This window comes from Ochotona princeps, chromosome 8, assembly GCF_030435755.1.
Source record: "Ochotona princeps isolate mOchPri1 chromosome 8, mOchPri1.hap1, whole genome shotgun sequence".
NCBI classification, from domain to species: Eukaryota; Metazoa; Chordata; class Mammalia; order Lagomorpha; family Ochotonidae; genus Ochotona; species Ochotona princeps.
In genome coordinates this window covers 8,542,231-8,562,338 of record NC_080839.1, presented here as the reverse complement: position 1 = coordinate 8,562,338, position 20,108 = coordinate 8,542,231, and the positions used below count along the sequence as shown (strand labels likewise).

Here is a 20,108-nt window from a genome sequence, read left to right as displayed (position 1 = left end):
GTGTGGGAAAGGGAACATCCGAGCTGTGGAAGGACACCGCTGTGAAGGCTCCTACTACCATGTTGTCGCTGTCCGATGTGTCATAGCGCACAGGGCGGTTGGCGTGCACCTGCCGCAGCCTCTCCAGCAGACTCTCCACCAAGCTCTCTCGGTCCTTGAGCTCAATAAACTGGAAGGCCATCTTGCTGCGGATGCTGACGATGATGGGGTTGGGCAGCAGGCTGGTGTCCTCCATCTTCTCAATGCTTACCACCTGCCGCAAAAGACAACACAGGGTGTCCAGCAAGAAAGGGAGAGTGATACTCAGCCACATCTTCAGACCCTATTCCAGGGCACGGCCCAGAATTCAACAATGTGAGTACGGAGGGAGGCGGGTTAACAAGGGTACACGGCGGCATTAGTCACCATGGCTATTAACTGGTGAGTGGACAAACAAACTCATGTTAGGTCTAAGACCATGGAATATCTTTCAATCATGAAAGGGAATTCTGACACATGCTACAACTTGCATGGAGCCTCAAGGGAACTGCACTAAGTGAAAGAAGCCATTAAAAGGACAAATGTTAAATGGATCCACTCATACAAGGTACTTAAAGCAGTAGAGGACAGCCCCAAAGCCTTGTGTCTCTGCACCCACATGGGAAACCCAGAGAAGCTCCTGGCTTCAGAATGGCTCAGCTCTGGCTGTTGCAGCCACTTGGGAGTGAACCAGCAGATGGAAAATCTTTGTCTCTCCTCACTGCAAAATTTGCATTTTCAATAAAAATAAATATGTCTTTAAAAATGTATGTAAGAAAACTGTGGCATTGTAGTACAGTGGGTTAAACAACTATTTCCAAAGCCAGCTTCCAGAGTGTAAGTCTCAGCTACTCAGGGCCTGGGCTAAAGGCCTAGCATGTAAAGATGTCACCTGAATACCCTACAGGCATACTCTATTTCCAACCTAGTTCCTTGCTAATGGCCTGGAAAAGCAGAAGGCTGCCCAAGTGCTTGAGCCCTTGCCACCCATCATGTGACCTGGAGGAAGCTCCAGGCTTCAGCCTGGCCCAACCCTAACAGGTATCACCATCTGGGGAGTAAGCCAATAACTGAAAAGACTGGGGTGGGGTGGGGTGGGAGGTGGAGTGTGTGTGCATATGTGTGCCTCTCCTTCTAACTCTTTCAAATATATTTATTTTCAAAGTAAGCTGTCTAACTCCCCACCCTTAAAGTCTTGGCTGCTGCATTTTTGATCCAGCTTCCTTCACCTTGGAAAGCAGCAGAAGCTGCTCCTAGTACCTGGGCCCCTGCAACCCATGGGAGAGAAAAGAATGGAGTTCCTGGCTCCTGGCTTTGGCCCTGCCCAGACTCAGCTGTGGGAGCCGTTTGGAGAGTGAACCAGTGGATGGAAGATCAAACTGTCTCTCCTTGTTTATCCACCTATTCCTTCCTTCCTCTCTTCTACCTTTCGAATAAATTTTAAATATATATTAAATACATATTGTGGGGCTAGTGTGATGGCACAGTGGATTAGTCCTTTGCCTGTGATATGAGTATCCCATATGGGCATGGGTTTGAGTCCTGGCTGCTCCACTCTCAATCTAGCCCCCTGATAATGGCCTGGGAAAGCAGCAGCAGATGGCTCAAGGCCTTGAGCCACGGCACACATGTCAGAGACCTGGAACAGGCTCCTGGCTCTCAGCTTCAGACTGGCCTAGCTCTAGCCATTGCTGCCACTGGGGAGTGAGCCAGTGAGAGAAATCTCGAACTCTGACTTTCTAGTAAAACGAATCTTAAAGAAAAAAATGTAAATGGTCACTCTTGGATTTCCTGCTCCACTCATCAGTCAAAATAGCTATAAAAACAAAGATCTCTATTGCAGAATAACTTGTAGGTAGAAAATCACATCAATGGAAGAATTTTGTGCCTTTTTTCCCAAGAATGCAGAAAGAATACAGCATTCTTGATGTGTAAGAGCTACAAGTACATTGAGCAGCCATGTCCTAACACTGAAAAACTTAAAAACAGGTTTGAACTGATTTCAAGTTTCCCCCATTTCCAAGAAAAAAAATGCAAAGTTTTACAGGAAAAAAAAAAGGAATCTAAGGAAATACTTCTAAATTTTTAACTAAAATGCCAGGGGAACATAAAAAATTTCCACTTATTTCTAAAAATGTGTTGCTTTTTATAGGTTGCCTTTTTTTTTTTTCTTGCGGGTCAAAGGGGAGAATTCATGCCTAACTACTGCTAGGCATGGGCTTTCTAATAACAGTCTGATCAATAATGCAGAGGATACAGTGCCCTGCTTTTATCCATCACCACGAGGTAAATTTCATGTTACCACAGCAGTAATAAAACTGTAACCAAATACATAATTCAAGCCATGCTTCCTCCAAAAAGCCAGGCCATCCAGATGACTGAGTACAGATGGCAAAACCATGCTTTGCAAACAACTCTTCCTGGGCTCTGTGTCACAGCCAGCATTCTGGTTTCCCATGGTCTAGATAGGGTTTGAGTGCATCTTCCCCAAGGGTCATGTATTGGAAGCTTGGTCTCCAATGTGGTGGTACTACTAGGTGGTGGGACGCAAAGGAAGGTTTTTGGGTCACTGAGAGGTCTACCCTCAGAAGGGATTAACCTAGTTCTCATGGGACCCCAGTTAGTTCCTGGGGAACTTTTTTATAATAAAGACTGGCCAATCCCCAGTCCTCTTTCTTACCAAGTGATCTCTCCATTCTGCAGATGCTTCCAACACTGTGATCCGTCCACCCTGAGGCATTTACCAAAGCAAAGGAGAAGCCAGCACCATGTTGCCAGGTGTCCAAAATGGAGCTAAATAAACCACTTAGCTTTCTGAAGTATCCAGCCTCAGTTCACAGCATCAGAAAGTGGACTGCCACGGGTCTGCCTCAGGAAGCTCACAGTAGGGCGGGGAAACGGGGGTGCAGTGCCTACCTCTCTGAGCGGAAGGACCACGTTACAGCAGCCGTCCTCTCTGCTGGCAAAGCAGATGTAGCTGTCAGAGGTGAACATTCGCCCCACGGTGTGACAGCGGCTGAACGGGGTCCACAGGGAGCAGTCCACCACCGAGCGCAGCTTCTCCTTCCTCGGCAGCCGGAAGAAAGCCCGGAAGAACTCGTTTTGTGCTCTAGCCTCCAGGTCCCTAGAGCAGGAGGGACAGGAGGGACAGATGAACTTTAGTGTAGACTCAGCTCTCATCCCCAAGAGTCCTAGGCAAAAGGAAAGATGAGAAACATACAAAATAGGAGGTGTTGTGGCATTGCTGGTAATCACCACTTTGAACTCTACATCTCACCTCTGCTTCCTGCTAATGTACACACAGACAATGACGCAACTATTGGAGTCTCTGCCACCCATTTGAGACACCTAGATTGAGGTCCCAATTCCTGGCTTCAGCCTGCCCTAGCTTTGGCTATTTCATGTATTTGGGAAACAAGCCAACAACCGGAAGACCTACCTCTGACACTCAACTGCATGATTTTCAAATATATATAAGCTAACTTTTGGGGGGCTGGCATACTGACATAGCAAAAAAATTCACTGCCTAGAGTGCCAGCATCCCATATGGACACCGGTCCAAGTCCCGGCTACTTCACTTCAAATCCAGCTCCCTGCCAATGAGCCTGGGAAAGCAGCAGAGGATGGCTCAAGTGCTTGGATCCCTTAGTCATGTGGGAGACCTACTAGAAGCTCTGGCGCCTGGTTTTGGCCTGGTCCAGCTGTTGTGGCCGCTGGGGGAAGTGAACCAGCAGAAGAAGAGATTCCTTCCCTGTTTCTCTTCTCTCTTCAGATCGGCCTTTCAAACAAGGTTTTTTCAAAAAATAAACTTTGGATTTGGAGATTTATTGGGATTTGCTCCCAGGAAATGCTCCCAAGCATTTCAAGTAAGGGATATTCAAACTCCCACTCAAAAACCCGCACATAGCAGTACTGTTCACAGTAACCAAAGGTCAAAAACAACTCAGCTGTGTGTAAACAATGCAGTAGTACCCACATGGTAGACTACTGCTCAGCAATAACGAAATGAACATATAATATAGATGAATCCTGAAAACATGGCAAGTGGAGACATACAAAAAATACTACATACTACACAATTGCATTTATAACAAAATGTCCAGAATTGGCAAAAATACAGAGACAGAAAACGGATTAGTGATTGCTCAGGTTTGGGGGAAAGAGAAATGGGGAAGTAATAGGTGGGGTTGCTTTACATTGTGATGAAGTGTTGGAACATTCTGGTGCAGTGCATTCTAAAAGGACAAATGGCCTATGAATTAAATCTTGAAAAAATTGTATCTAGCATACAATGATTGCTCTCTAAACATCTCTTAACTTTTTAAAAATAACTTGCTTAAGAGAATGCCAGGAAAGTATCCATAGAAAGACCTTCATTAGTGCTGTATCAGTTTTGACAATAGCAAAACGGAAGTGAGACAGGCATCCGGCTCCCAGGAGAGTGCACATATGCCAGTTTTTTAAAGATTTATTTATTTTTATTGGAAAGTCAGATATACAGAGAGGAGGAGAGACAGAGAGGACGATCTTCCATCTGTTCATTAACTCCCCAAGCGGCCGCAATGGCTGGAGCTGAGCCAATCTGAAGCCAGGAACCTCTTCCAGGTCTCCCACGTGGGTGCAGGGTTCCAAGGCTTTGGGCCCTCCTCGACTGCTTTCCCAGGCCACAAGCAGGGAGCTGGATGGGAAGCAGGGCTGCCAGGATTAGAACCGGTACCCATATGGGATCCTGGTGTCTGCAAGGTGAGGACTTTAACCACTACGCTATTGCACCAGGCCCATATACCAATTTTATTTCTAGAACTCCAGTAAACCAGTCAAACTATAGTACCTGGAAATAGTGATGAAATTTGTACCATACTCCAAAATTCAACAGAGAAAAATTTCTTTGGCACATTCAAAGTTCTTCACATTTATCTAATAGAATTAGCACTTGGTTCAGTCAGGAATACAAACTCTCAGCCTTCTTTGTAGTTTTGTATCCCTGGCTGAGGATTGCTGTGTGCCATTTTTATCCCTGTGACATCTACAGCATCACAAAAGAGACAAAGTGGAGGATCTCATTTGTATGAACACATGAAAAATTACAGAAAGTACCCCAGCCTACAGGCAACTGCCTAGACCAAAAGTAGAACAACCAGGATGCTGGCACCTCAGATGGCAGCAGTACCTGCTATGTATTAGCATCGCCTCTTCTCTGTGTATTTCTTATAAGTATGGTTTTAGCACTGCATTATTATTATTATTATTATTATTATTATTATTATTATTATTATTTGGAAAGGCAGATGTGTAGAGAGGAGAGACAGAGAGGAAGATCTTCCGTCCGATGGTTCACTCCCCATGTGGCTGCAATGGCCGGAGCTGAACCAATCCGAAGCCAGGAGCCTCTTTTAGGTCTCCCACACGGGTGCAGGGTCCCAAGGCTTTGAGCTGTCCTCAACTGATTTCCCAGGCCACAAGCAGGGAGCTGGATGGGAAGCGGAGCCAGCAGGATTAGAATCGGCGGCCATATGGAATCCCGGCACATTCAAAATGAGGACTTTAACCGCTACACTATCACACCAGGCCCCTCCCTTTTTATTGCCATGTATTTTTTATCTTTCTGGAAGATGTCTTCCATACCCCTTGGAACAAGGGTGAAACACAGTGAATACAGGGTAACAGAGATTACAGAAGGATGCCCTGAGTTCAAGGAAGAACAGGAGAACTGACTTGCAACCCCTTCTGTTAAGAATAAGCTGCCCAGGTACCCGAGGCAAAGAACAGTACTTTGTTTTGTTTTGTTTCCTAAGTGAGGCACCTGCTGTGTTATTCAACCATGTGCTTCAGTCAGCTTCTCTGTGGCTTCTGAGCAGCCTGGATACACGAGACACAAAATCTCCATTCCCCTTTCTATGTCCCTCAAGATGTCTGTCTCTTGCACATTCGGTAGCCACAGACCACAAAACCTCATGTTTTGAAGAAAAGAAAGCAACAAGAAGGACTTTGAGATCTGGGTTACTTTTCTTTCCCTCTACTAAAAACCCAACACAGGATATTTAAATCTCTAGCAGAAATGAGTAGAAGAAATTCAGGCAATATAACTGATACAAGAGACAGAGTGACGGGAGAGATGAAAAACTAGTGCCCTACGAGGTCCAGTTAAGAGCATCTTATCCTGTAGGTGTGTTTCACAGCAGGTGGTGACTTGGTTCTCAGTACATCAACCCTTTTCCTACACAGTCTGGCAAAACAAGGAGGGGTGGGCGGACCCATGGTGCCAACGAGCATAGACCAAAGCTGTCAGAGAGCTACAGCTGAGACCATCAGGGAAAGGTACCCTAACCATCCTCTCCTAACACCTGCCACTGGACAAGCCTGTGACTCTAGTCTGCATGGATTGATGGGAATATGGAGCAACATCAAGTACGGTGCTGAAATTGCTATTTACAAGTACAATTATGCATGACAACTGTGTGGAAAATTCTGGACTACATGCACACCATTCATAAACATATAGGTTTAATCCCTACAGCCTTGAACCGAGAAACCTAAAGGGTAGGTAGTTCTTTTATGTTTCTGCAAAGAAAGAATCAGACTTCTCTTTCCAAGATAAGGTTAAGATATATCTTAATGTAAGATGTTAAGATGTAATGCTGAGCTGGCAATGTGGCACAAGGAAGTCATAACCCACAGTGCCAGCATGCCATGTGCACGCTGGTTAGAGTCTGAACTGGTCCAATTCTGATCCAGCTCCCTGCTAATGTGCCTGGGGAAAAAGCCTGGTTGGCCCCCCTGTCCCCACGTGGGGATCCTTGAAGAAGCTTCTGGCTTTTCAGCATCAGTTCTGGCAGTGGCAAGCCATTCAGCGGGTGAATCAACAGATGGAAGCCCTCTCTAACTGCCTTCTAAATAAAATAAATCTGTTTTCCAAATCAAACAAAGAAAGGAAAGGGGAAAGGAAAAGAAAAGAAATAAAAGGAAGAAACAGGTTTCCTTCCCTCTTCCCCTACTGACCTAGATTGCTTCGAAGAAAATTCCATTGAGGCTTTACATGCCAACACTCACTCCACCTGGCCATTCAGCCTGCAGGCATTAGACAATTCAGCAGGCTTGGCTGCGCACCAGCTTAGGGGGCAAGGATTTGCCGTTTGTGCCCCGGGCTGGGCCCCCCGAGGCATGGCGTGCATCCTAGAGCAAAGCAGAGCAAGCCCAGAACCCCCAGGTCAGTGGGCCTCCTCAAGGATTCTCTGTCGCACCCTCCCACAGGTCCATTCCCTACACACTGAAGTCAGAAATGCCAAGAACTGGCCATCTAGATTCCTATGATTTGCCCAAAAATGTCCAATTCACACAGAAAACATCTCTCCAACATGTGTTCATTCATATCTTTTGCCTGTGACCTCCAAATGCCCTACAGACTGGGGCAACACGTCAGCACAGCAGCCTGTGTAGAACTCACTCAGCAGGATGGAATGGGAGGCTCAGCAAGCCAACAGCCAGCCACGGTAAGGCAGGCTCGGCTGGCCCCCACGGCCCTCTGGTTCCTCTGGAAGTCTCTCTGTACAAAGTCCATGACAAGCCAGGACCCTGACAAAGTGGGGCCATCCATAAGCCCTTTCCACTCTCAAGATGGGGTGTGTCCTTGCCTTAGTTGTTTTCTCTTCATGCTGTCCCAGACAGGCACCTGAGCCCACCTGCAAGGACCCCTGGCACATCCTGGGAACTGCAGGGTTGCAGAGGACAAGCCACAGGCCTACCCTTGTGAGGTCGGGTGGGGGGATCCCGTCAGGAGTGCAAAAGCCCTCAAAGATGTCTCAGTTGGTCCCAGAGGATGCTCAGGCTGATGGGCCAAGGTTGGAAACAGAGGATGGAAAATAGGCATTTCTAGTACAAGCAGGAGACCAGCAGTAAAGCACCTCATAGGGGAGGGGTGGAGACAGTTCAGGTTCACTGCTAAGGTCAGCTGTCCCCAGAAGCTGCAGTTCACCTGTACAGAGCAGCACCGAGAGCCGACAGCATGAGTCTTTCCACTCTCCACTGCTTGAATTGACTTCTCCAGGATTTTTCAGCCAGTCAAAATGGATTTTAGCTCAATTCAGTGAAGCCCATGACCTCTCCAACCACTGACCTCTACCCCCACCCCCCACCCAGACAGCCACTGTATACTTGTATATTCTTGGCTCAATTCTCATGTCCAGCTTCAAGACAGAGATTTGTCTTGAAATATCCAGAACTGAAATCTACCCAGTCTGTTACCTACCTTCTTCTCTTCACCCCCAAGGCAGCTCCTGCTTGCCTCTGAATCATCTCCCCCTGATGAGAATCCCACAACCAGGGTCCCTGTGGATGATGCTGAGGTTGGGACCCCCAAGCCCTGCTGGGCCCAGCTTGTCCCATCCCATCTTCCCTCTGCCAGGGAGGCCTGGGCTGTGCTCTGCTCCGAGTCCCTAAGTTCCCCTGGAGTGAGCACACAGGTGGCTGTGACTGGTGGGTCATCACCCTAGAGAAGCTGTTATCTAGGAAGGGAAAAATGGATCAACCGAAGAGAGCTGGGGAGAGCCAGCACATTTAACTGTGCCCAGAGAGACTGTTTTTCTAAACTTTGAAACCTGGGCTGTTGTGGCAGAATGCCAAATGGACTGAGTCATTACCTGTTTATGCTCACAAGGCTGCATCTCCATGACAAAAACTGCAAATAAGAACTAGTGAGTAGGTGATGGTGAGCCTTTCTCCTGGGGCCAGCGCTGGGCAGCCTAGGGGCCCCGTGTGTCCTTCTCACTCAATCCTAATAGTATTCAGGATGGAAGGAGAGGGGAGAATGGCTATGTAGACGCCCCCCTTGGATTGTGGAAGGTGAATGAAGAAGGCCAACAACATTCTGGCCCCTAAGCAGATGGCTTTATCTCAAGGGTCTTAGGCATTAACAATCTTCCATTTTTCTCTATTTTTCCCACTTCTACCCAAACTTAAAAGCTGCATTATCTACCAGTGGAGCCCCACCCCCCCATGACCCCAGGGATGTCCCAAACCCATAAAGCTGTTGGCTCCAGGTTGTTCCCTTTTAGAAAGGGCCGATGCCCACCTCCCCACCCCACTCCCTTCCATTGCTCGCTCTTGAAAAATGAACTCTGATTATCAGAAATGACGCAAAATCATGCAAAGCTCCTCTGGAATTTTATCAAAAAAATCCAGTGTTTTTGAAGATTGTCCTACTTGTGAGGAAGCATGATCAGTTTACAGGGACTGTATCCAACAGGAAGGGATTTTAATTCTCTGACCACTTGAAAACTATCAGCATGCTGACCTTCAGGAACCGCTAATTAGCAAGATACCAAATCCCCTGACATTGGAAGAAGCTAGTGCAGGTTTTTAAGGAATAATAGAGCTGTTAAAGAAAAAAAAAAATTTTTTTAACTTTGTATTTTTACCAAGCAGGTTCTGTGAAAGCTTTCAAGGAACTTAGGACAAGTTAAGTATCCCTTATCTGAAATGCCAGGACTGTAACATTTCAAATTCAGATTCTGGAATATTTGCATAGATGGTACCAGCTGAGCATCCCTAATCCAAAAACCCCAAATCCAAAGCATTCTGATATGTAAAAGTTTTGGGTGTGGCCCTCAAACAGTCCGGATTGTGGAGCACTTTAGACTGAGCATTTCGGATCTTTAAGTGAAGGTTTCTTGGCTCACAGTGTATCACCAACCCTTGTATTAATATCTGATGGTCGGAGAAGCAAGGGGACGCAGCCAACAGCCATGTAAACCAATCCTGACGCTGCTGCTCTAAAGTGGCCCCTCCACACAAGCCTCACATCTACAAGTCTTCTTTTTGGACATTTTCCAAAAAGTTCAATCATGAAGAAAATCAGCATGCTGCAATATATAAAAATTTTTGAAAAAAAAAAATCAGTAAGCAGGCATTGTGGCAAAGCTGCTGCCTGCCAACATCTGCATTCCACACGGGTGCCAGTTTTGAGGTCCCACAGCTCCACTTCCGATCCAGCTCACTGCCCGTGTGCCTGGGGAAGGCAGTGCATGATGGTCAAAGAGTTTGAGTCCCTGCCACCCAGATGAGAGACAGGGTGAAGCTCAAGGCTCCTGGCTTCAGCCTGGCTGAGCTCTGGCAGTGCCAATCACTTGGGGCATGAACCAGCAGATGGAAGATCGGCCCTTCTCTGTTTTTCCAATAAGTAAATCTTTAAAAAAACAAAACAAACAAACAAAAAAACTAAATAAATGAATGATGGTTCCTAAAAAGAGAATTACCATATGATCAAGCAATTCCACTGTGGGTATTCTATAAGAACAGAACAGGCAAGGATTCAGAGACAGTGTCATAACATGTGCATACGCAGACGGCAGCATCATTCACTACTGCCCCAAGGTGCAAACCAGCCCAGCGCGCCCTGGCAGACACATAAAAGGAAGGAAATTCTCACACATTCTACATGGGTGAGCCTTGGAGACACTTTACCAAGCAAAATAAGCCAACACCAGAGGACAAGTCCTGGGTGATTGCACTTCCATGATGGATCTACTAGACCAGGCATACAGATAGAAAGCAGAACTGGGCTACGTAGGCCTGGGACAGGCTTAGGGAATCAGTGCTAAATGGATTCGCATTCACCAAGCAGAGGTAAGAAGTTCTGTGGAGGAACAGAGGTGATGGGACACAACCACAGGATTGTACTCAACACCACTGGACATGTCAATCGTTCTATGATGAGTAATATCCCAAAGCTTATTAACAGGTCATTGTGTAACTTCACCAGTGACACCCAGCCAGGTCAGCATTTGACCAATGCCTCATTTCTCAAAGGACCCCTTTGTAGAAAATTAGCTCTGTTTCAGTGCTGTAATGACCCGGTCCTGAACCACAAACCGGGAAATCAAAGTCAAGCTCAAATACTGTAATTAAAATAATAATAAAAGCTGAATTTCCTTAAAGTGGCCAACAATTTAAATAATTCTTTCCAAAATCTTCATAATTACTATCAGTTTGCAACAAATAACAATATTGATGTAGCCACCGGGTTTATTTCACAGGACAAACTAGTACCAAAAGTCAATCCTGCTGTGCTGACAGCTTTCTAACAAAGTAGCTGAACATGAAAATGCAAGATGTCTTAAAGTTCTTTGTTTACTAATCAAGCATAGTCCCTAAAACAGGTTTCTGACATTACCTATCCTTCACTTTACAGAAGCAATCTTCTTAATGAACGTCAGTTTTGCAATATCTGAAGGGGTGAACTTCAGACTACAGAAACCAAACTACAAAAGCAATAATGATTTATGATGATTGTACCTGTTGTGATGAACTTTACAGAAAAATCCAGATTTTGCCACAAAAGTACATTTGAACCTAGTGCAACTTGAGGTCATCTCACACCCATGCACAAGAAGGCTTCGAGTAGGCTGCAAGGTTGTACACAACCTGCTCCCTGGGCAGGCGAGGGACACTTCAGAAAGGAAGCTCTTACCGCTTGGTGATCTGGCTCGGCTCCTGCAGGTCTGGGTCCAGGTCAAAGACCTCATTGTCCAACAGTCTCCGGAGAGTCACGTCTGCCAGCTGCTCCATAATCTTAAAGACCTCGTCCAGGTTCAAAAACATGGAGAAGTCACGCTCCTTATTCTGCGTGGTGATCCGAATGGTGTCCGTCAGAAAGACATTGGATGTTCTTTCTAATTTCTGGATATCAACCCAAGGGACTACAAGTTTAACTGCAAGAGGGAAAAAAAATGCATGCAGTGCTGTACAATGTGAGTCAGGTGAGTCACTCAGCAAGCAGCAGTCCAAAGTGGCCCTCCAGCTGAAATGCAAATGCCTTCCAAAAATTTTTTCCTTTATACATTGTTTAAAAGACAGATTTTATAGAGAGTACAGAGAGGTCTTCCATCTGCTGGTCCACTCCCCAAATGGCTACAATAGCTGAAGTTGATCCGAAGCCAAGAACTTCCTCCTGGACCTCCCATGTGGACAAAGGGGCCCAAGGAATTGGGCCATCCTCTGCCGCCTTCCCAGGCTATAAGCAGGGAGCTAGATTAGAACTGAAGCAGCTGGGCCTGGCGGTGTGGCCTAGCGGCTAAAGTCCTCGCCTTGAACGCGCCAGGATCCCATATGGACGCCGGTTCTAATCCCAGCAGCTCCACTTCCCATCCAGCTCTCTGCTTGTGGCCTGGGAAAGCAATCGAGGACGGCCCAAAGCCTTGGGACCCTGCTCTTGCGTGGGAGACCCAGAAAGAAGTTCCTGGCTCCTGGCTTCAGATCGGCTCAGCACCCTCCATGGCAGTCACTTAGGGAGTGAATCATCGGACAGAAGATCTTCCTCTCTGTCTCTCCTCCTCTCTGTATATCTGACTTTGCAATAAAAATAAATCTTTAAAAAAGAACTGAAGCAGCAGAGACTTGAACCAGTGCCTGTTCTAGGATGCTGGTGCCACAGACAGAGGACTAGCATGCCATGCCACTATCCTGGGCCCCCTGCAAATGCCTTGTAAAGACAGAGGGGCCAACACTGGAGTGACAGGTAAAGTCACTGCCCGTGACCCTGGCTCATGTTTCAGCTGCTCACTTTGGCTGCAGCTCCCACTTAAGCACCTGGGAAAGCAGCAGCAGATGGCACAAACGCTTGAGCCCCTGCCACCCACGTGGGAGATCTGGATAAAGCTCCCAGCTCAGCCTAGTTCCAGATGTTGTGGCTGTCTCTGAAGTGAACCAGCAGGTGAAATATTTCTCTAACTCTCCCTTTCAAATAAGACAGAGAGAAAAGTATAGAAAACTGCTTGGTCCCTGTTGATGAAAACGCAAGTCATCTCTCAAAGATGTAAGTAAAAATTTCCTATGTTGCTGTCTACTGCATACTTCCAAGGAACATTACGCAGGAATACCAAGTTAACATGTAAACTTACTCAAGAATACCTGAGCTTAAGCAGAGATGCCTAAGTTGATGCCACATCAATTCTGGTTTCAAAGACAGCTGCTGTGGTACAAACTATCGGGGAAGAGGAGTGTGAAGCAGGATTTATTCAAGATTGCATGTAGAGAAATGGACTTCACACTCAGCCTATGTCACACGATCACACACTCTGTCTTCCAGAACAGAGCACAAGCACTTTTTACGAAACTCGACCAAGAATTCCGTTCTCAGCAACGCTCCTAACACAGTGGTACTCAGTGGACACAATGTGAGGCCTCACAGCCCCTCTGGCTGGCTTGATCGAAGAGTCACACAGAAGAACTTAAAATGATAAAGCTTATACAGGAATGGCAAGCATCCTTTCCAAATGATTTACAAACACAATTTGCTATGATGACAACCGTTAAGTGTCAAAATCATTTCCTTTTCAAAGAAAGTAGGGAATGCAGAAGTGTTTCTATGTCTACCAAACTTGTTTCCATCTACTTTGCAAAACTATTTTCAAAGCTTTTGTTTTGCAAAGTCACTTTTTTTTAAGATTTTTTATTTTTATTACAAAGTCAGATATACAGAAAAGAGGAGAGACAGAGAGGAAGATCTTTTGTGTAATGATTCACTCCCCAAGTGACCGCAATGCTCGGTGCTGTGCCGATCTGAAGCCAGGAACCTCCTCCAGGTCTCCCATGCTGGTGCAGGGTCCCAAGGCTTTGGGCTGTCCTCAATTGCTTTCCCAGGCCACAAGCAGGGAGCTGGATGGGAAGTGGAGCTGCCAGGATTAGAACTAGTGCCCATATGGGATCTTGGTGCATTCAAGGTGAGGACTTTAGCCGCTAGGCCACAGCGCTGGGCCCAAGGTCACGGTTGTACATCAGCTTGAGACTTTCTCCAGCTGCTTTCACACCAAGTCTCTCTCTCTCTCTCACACACACACACACAGAGACACACATACTTTACCTACACAAAAATTTAATTCATCAAGTATCTACTTACCAAACAGCCCTGTATTTAAGAAGTTCACTCAGACAGAAAACTCATACACATGCACACCAACAATTAAGGATCACTGACTTGAGGGGACCTAGCACAGAGACACACACAGCACAAGTTACACAGGGACCAGGGGAGGTTTCCTGAAGGTGACAAGATACAAACTGGGTTTAAAGGATGAATGGGAGTTTCCAGGCAGGATCAACACGGCAGAAAGGAAGGGAAGGCAGCGTCTTCACTTTGAGGAGCACTTCAGAAACAGCAACGGGAACAGCCATGGCTAGATCAGGCACATCCCAAGGGAAGGACCGTGCAGACCGGGTACACATCCTGGAGCCTCAAGGCAGAGGCTGCAGAGCGGGGAGAGAAGGGCCTGCCGCGGGCAGGACGCCGGCTGTGGCAGACACTTACAAGGAGCCCGAGCTACCCCTCTGTTTAAAATATAAATGCAAAGCAAGTTACGGGGTAAGTGACATTCTACAAACCATGTCTATAGTTCACAGTGTATGTGATGACACAGGTACTACCAGCACATGCACCGTCGTGCAAGGGTAGCAGGAACGCTCCAAACAAGACTGGATTCTGGAGTTTCTGGTGGGAATTTTTAAAATTGTGACCTTTTAACACTTCATATGTGACTGGCACCTGTGGCTTCTTTCTCCCCATGGGATCCCATGCCCTGGGAAAGCACCTGCGGTTTGATGAACATGAGAGAAGCCGCCTGAATTTTAAGTGGAGCGCGGGGGGGGGGAAAGCTTCCCTTCTAGAAGCAGCTGCATCACCAGCCCTCTTCAAGGGCCGGTCATAAGGTCCAGAGCTCCACTTCAAAAAAAAAATCAATCCCTGCTGCATGTACAGTACAGGACTCTATTACCTTTTGAGAAGTACTTGGCCATCAGCCCAGACTGTTGGTTTCCAAGGCAACCAACAGTTGTAAAAACCCATTTGCCATGCGATACGAACCACAGAGAAATATGCCTGAAGGCAGTAGAGAAAAAGATGAATTCTCCCCAAAAATCAAACCTGCTGGGAGTAGTAGCACATGCAGTTGGGTGTAATTGTGTGTACCAGTCATTCGGAAGTTCATCAAGTATCAACAGTTGTCAATCATAGTATTAAGAACGCTCATCTTTCAGTACTGTGTGCTGATGGCTTTCACCAGGGGCATTTCCAAGACTACCTTTACCTGCCCACCCCCTGCAAGGCGCCCGGGAGCATCACTCACGTTCCTTGCCCAGGAAGGAGGAGTAGAAGCAGAGGTGGTTGATGCTGAGGTAGAGCCAGCCTTGGCGGGGCACCCTGCCCTTCCAGCAGCAGCATGAGTAGAAGGTGACCAGCTTCTCGGCCTCGGGGAAGTTGAACCTGGCCTCGAACTTCACCAGTGCTTCCCGGAACTTCTCTGGCTCCTCTTCCTGCTCAGCAAGCCTGCTGCTGGTCTCCTCAGCGATCAGGGCCTGGCACAAAGAAGTTGGTGAGATGGGCCAAGAGAAGGCAAGGGAAGCCAAAAAGATGGACACACAGAAAAGATGGATTCTGCAGAATTACCTGACTGCCATGCCCCTGTGATCCCAAACACACTGTCACCTTCTAAAGTCTCTGTTCTTACCCGCAGGCACATAGGCCCTGACCAGGTTCAGGCCTGTGAACTTGCCGTATCAGCCCTGATCTATCCAAGTGGGAGCCAAAGGTTAGTCTTCTCAAACTATTCAATGTCTCTTTACCAGGTTCAAAAACATTGGTATGGGGGCAAGTATTTACCACAGTGGTTAAGCTAACTACTTGGAACACAGGCATTCTGTAACGTTCAGGTCCCTGCTGGCACACACCCTGGGAGCCAGCAGGTGATGGCTCAGAGTTGGGCCCCTGTTGCCCAAAGCCAAGACCTGGATTGAGTTTCCACCTTTTGGCTCTGGCCTGACCCAGGCCTGGCCATTATAGGCATTAGAGGAGTGAAGCGCTAATTGGGAGATTCCTCATTTCTACAATAAAGAGAGGCCCAGACCCTTTATAATCTAGGGTGGTAGGAAGGACCTAGCACTGCTTTGGAGGGATGGCAGTGTATTGCCATGCCAGGATTCTGGTTCCCCATCACATTGGCTCACTGCCAATGTCTTCGCTGAAAACATAGCATTGGTACATAAGAACTCCAGGGCCCTAGCGCTCACGCGAGACATTTGCCTTTAAAAAGATTTATAGTTCTGTCTTTTTAACATTTTCCTTATTTTTGTCTGATACATATGTCTTAAGAAATGCCATGTCCCTTGAGAGAGGCTGTTTTGGGAGAACGGCTTCAGAGCCTTTGCACAACACAAGATATTTAGAAACTGAAACTGGGGACTGGGCATTCAAGATAACAGTGTCAGGGCGGATCTTAGGCCAATGCTCAATTCACCTGCATCCCTCATGGGAAAGCTGCTCTAAATTCTAGAACTCTGCTTGAGTCAGCTTTCTGCTAGTAATGCCTGGGAAGGTACAAGAGGGCAGCTCAGATGTTTGGGCACCTGCCACACAGTTGGGAGACTGGGATGGAGGAGTTCTGGATTCTGGCTTTGGCCCAGCCTGGCCCTGGCTGTTACAGGAATTTGGGGAGTGATCTGCAGGTGGCAGCCTGATCCTAACGTCTCTGCTAGGTCACTCCACCTTTAATAAAATTTTAAAAGCAAAATTTGAAACAATCATGTCAAGCTGTTATCTGTGGGCATCTGGACAAGGAACCAGTGGATGGACGATCTGTGTGAGTGTCTGGGTTTGTGTGTGTCTGTTGCTTTCAGATAAATATTTCTTTAAAGATAGAGCTTTACAGTATACATACGTAATCAAATGTGTTTGAGTTCTAACCACCCTTTTATGTTGCTCCTCTCAGTTTCCTCCCCCTGCATGCTGCAGGCATTAAACTACTTTTCTCTTGCCAGTTTCCAGAATGCAAGCCCTGAAGGAGAGTTGAGGAAAATCTTTTCATCTTTTAAAGAAGCCTCTCCAAGATCACTGCAGCAGGAATGATTCCCCTCCTTCGAAGAAAAATACTTCAGGGACTCACAGCAACCTTCCCAAGCTACAGCAAGGAACGTGAGCATGCAAAATAACCGAGGCTGAGCATGGGGAGGGGGCAAAGCCTCCAGCCTCCACCAGGGACACCAGCATCCCATACGGTCACCAGTTCGTGTTCTGGTGGCTCCACCTGTGATCCAGCTCCTTGTTAATGTGCCCTGGGGAGGTGGCAGCAGTCCCTGCACCCACGTGGGAGACCAGGAAGAAGCTCTTGGCTTTAGCCAGCCCAGCCCCTGCTGCTGCAGCTATTTGGGAAGTGAACCAGCAGCTGGCAGAGAGCGTTGGTCTCTCTGTCTAATCCTGAACTTTGAATAAATCAATCTTTAAAAAAATTTACTCATGGGCCTGGCAGCATGACCTAGCGGCTAAAGTCCTCGCCTTGAAAGCCCCGGGGTCCCATATGGGCGCCGGTTCTAATCCCGGCAGCTCCACTTCCCATCCACCTCCCTGCTTGTGGCCTGGGAAAGCAGTCGAGGATGGCCCAAAGCTTTGGGACCCTGCACCCGCGTGGGAGACCCGGAAGAGGTTCCTGGTTCCCGGCAACGGATCGGCACGCACCGCCTCCCGTTGCGGCTCATTTGGGGAGTGAAACATCGGATGGAAGATCTTTCTCTCTGTCTCTCCTCCTCTCTGTATATCCGGCTTTCCAATAATAATAAAATCTTTAAAAAAAAAATTACTCATGTATCTGAAGGATGGGGGAAGATCTTCCATCTGCTATTTCACTCCCCAGATGGCCATCATGGTCAGAGCTCCACCAGACCAAAACTAAGAGCTTCATTCAGGTCCCCCATGCAGGTAAAGGAGCCTAAACACTTGGGCCAAGGTCGTTGCTTTTCCCAGGACATTAACAGGGAGGAAGATCAGAAGTGGAGCAGACAGGACACCAACTGGCATCCTTACGGGATGCAACATCCCAGGTAGCAGCCTTACCTGCTATGCCACAATGCCAGTCAATAAATAAACCTTACATAAAAATGTAAGAGACACTTCTCCAGCTAAGTCCTAACAGGATCTGCCCCCAAAAAAACAGAGCCATGGTCAACTAGAAAGACATAGGAGTGCCCCAAGAGCCAGCCCACCAAGGCACGAATAATAGCTGACACCACCAAATGGCTGGATGGGGAAGCCTTCACTTATCACCTGATTACATGAGTGGTTTGCAATCCCAAAGGAAAAGATGCTTCTATTTTTTTCTTCAAAAAAATAAAAAATTCTGACACCTTTTGCTAAAAGCTGTGGCACTTAACGTGTCAGGAAGCTGAGGAATCTGACGGCCTGGGATGTTTTATCCTGAGGGAGGAAAACCAGATCGCAGGCTAATGTGTTACAGTGTCTAATGACAAGGTTGTGTTTAGCCTGGAAAACCCTGCTCCCCGCCTGCCAGGATTTTCAAAGCACAGCTACTCATGTTATTCCAACCAGAAGTTACAGAAAACTGTAGCTCAGTGTTCACTCCCTGAACTCATTACATATTTTAAGAGTAAACATCCACTTTCTTCTTTTTTAAAAAATAAATTTTATTTTTGATGATGTTTACATAATTAAGAAGGATACATGCCTATGTGGACCACTGATTAGAGTAGGAAGGGTCGAGGAACAGGGCAAAGTGAATGAGACAATCGTTTCCAGGTTGTGTGTTTTTTTGGGGGGGGGGTTGTTTTTGTTTTTGTTTTGTCTCCTGTAACTGGGGGAAGAGGAGAGAGAAGTGGAGAGGGCTGCTGCCAGAAACATCCACCTTCAACAGGAGGCAAACCCTAGGTCCAGCAAAATAGAAGGGCAGGATATCACAGCTCCAACAAGGATAGGAATGACCAATTTAAGGAGTCAATCCCAGTAATTAACGATAATTAGATAATAATCCCAAAAATCATTAGGCTTTCTTCACAAAAGGGGCTTCAAGGATAATAGCAAATAGGCCTATGGATCATGGTTGTTGTTTTTTTTTTTTTTTAACTTCTTTTTTAAAAAGATTTACTGACTTAGAGAAAAAGAGACAGAAATAAAGAGGTCTTCCATTCACTCACTCCCCAGATGGCCACAACGCTAGAACTGGGCCAGGAGCTTCTTCTAGGTTTCTCACACGGGGGGGAGGAGCCTAGGACTCTGGGCCATCCTCTGCTGCTTTCCCAGGCCACAAGCAGGGAGCTGAATGGGGAGTGGAGCAGTTGGACTTGAACTGGTGCCCATTCGGGATCCTGGTGTCACAGACAGCCACGTTATCAGCTATGCCATAGCACCAGTCCCAGGACTCAGGCTATTTTTAAAGTTCAGGTTTTCTTGCTGAACTGTGACATTTAACAAGTTGGATTTATTTGGTTTTGTCTAAGGAACCCAAACAATTCAGTCTGAGTGGGAAAAACTGTGGGGATACCACGGTGTTTAGTGTCACGGGGAACGATCAGAAAGGGGCGGAGACAGGGAGAAATATGGAAATCAAGGACCCTACCTTGACTTTACCTTTCACGAAACTGGCAATGTCGTCCTTGTTATCGAAGACAGACAGAGTGTGGAGGAGGTTCTGCTCCAGCCAGTCCCAGTGCTGGTTTATTTCCTCTAACGTCGCACCTAGGTTCCAAGAAGAAAGGACAGAGCTTGGAAAACCGAAGCAAGTCTGCAAGCATGACCTCCTTTTCCGAACACGTTGTCAACATTTCCTGGGCTCTGGGTCTGCCAGCTGCAGAGGCAGTCTCTCTCCTGCCATAGCACCGGGAACTCACTGCCAGGTGACAGGCCAGGCGACCAAGACAGTTACCCTTGGGACTGCCCTGCAATTGAACCGCCCATCTTGATAACACTGCTTGAAAACCCAACCACATCCACGCTAGCGACACGTCCCATGTGAAGCTATGCCAGGGCGAAGTACCAGGGCTGATTTTGAACAATCTCTTATACAGGTTTCAGACCCAAGTTCACAGCGAAGAGCCTCTGGCAAAGGCTGCCCAAAGGTGTTGCCACTTCCAACAGTTGTTCAACACAAACAAGAGCCTAGGAAATGTACAGGTTGACAAATTTATATCCCATACCCCTTAAAAATCTGTAATGAAAACAGTCCAGCAGTATCTGTTCAAACACACAAAAGCATTAAATCACATGTAGTAAGTTAATTTTTCTCAAAGCAATTGCAAAAACATTCACTGTCTCACAGATGTAT

At 46.9% G+C, this 20,108-nt stretch overlaps 1 protein-coding gene across 1 annotated transcript in view; it reads right to left on the bottom strand.

Moving 5' to 3' along the window:
* Positions 1-20,108, bottom strand: part of TBC1D8 (TBC1 domain family member 8) — a 113,030-nt gene that overhangs the window by 22,806 nt on the left and 70,116 nt on the right. The window contains exons 3-7 of the mRNA XM_058667507.1: positions 19,404-19,522; positions 15,132-15,360; positions 11,483-11,723; positions 2,935-3,142; positions 59-253 (exon numbers count right to left, since the gene is read on the bottom strand). Of these exons, the coding sequence (XP_058523490.1) occupies positions 59-253; positions 2,935-3,142; positions 11,483-11,723; positions 15,132-15,360; positions 19,404-19,522 (992 nt within the window). The remainder of the gene's footprint in view (positions 1-58; positions 254-2,934; positions 3,143-11,482; positions 11,724-15,131; positions 15,361-19,403; positions 19,523-20,108) is intronic.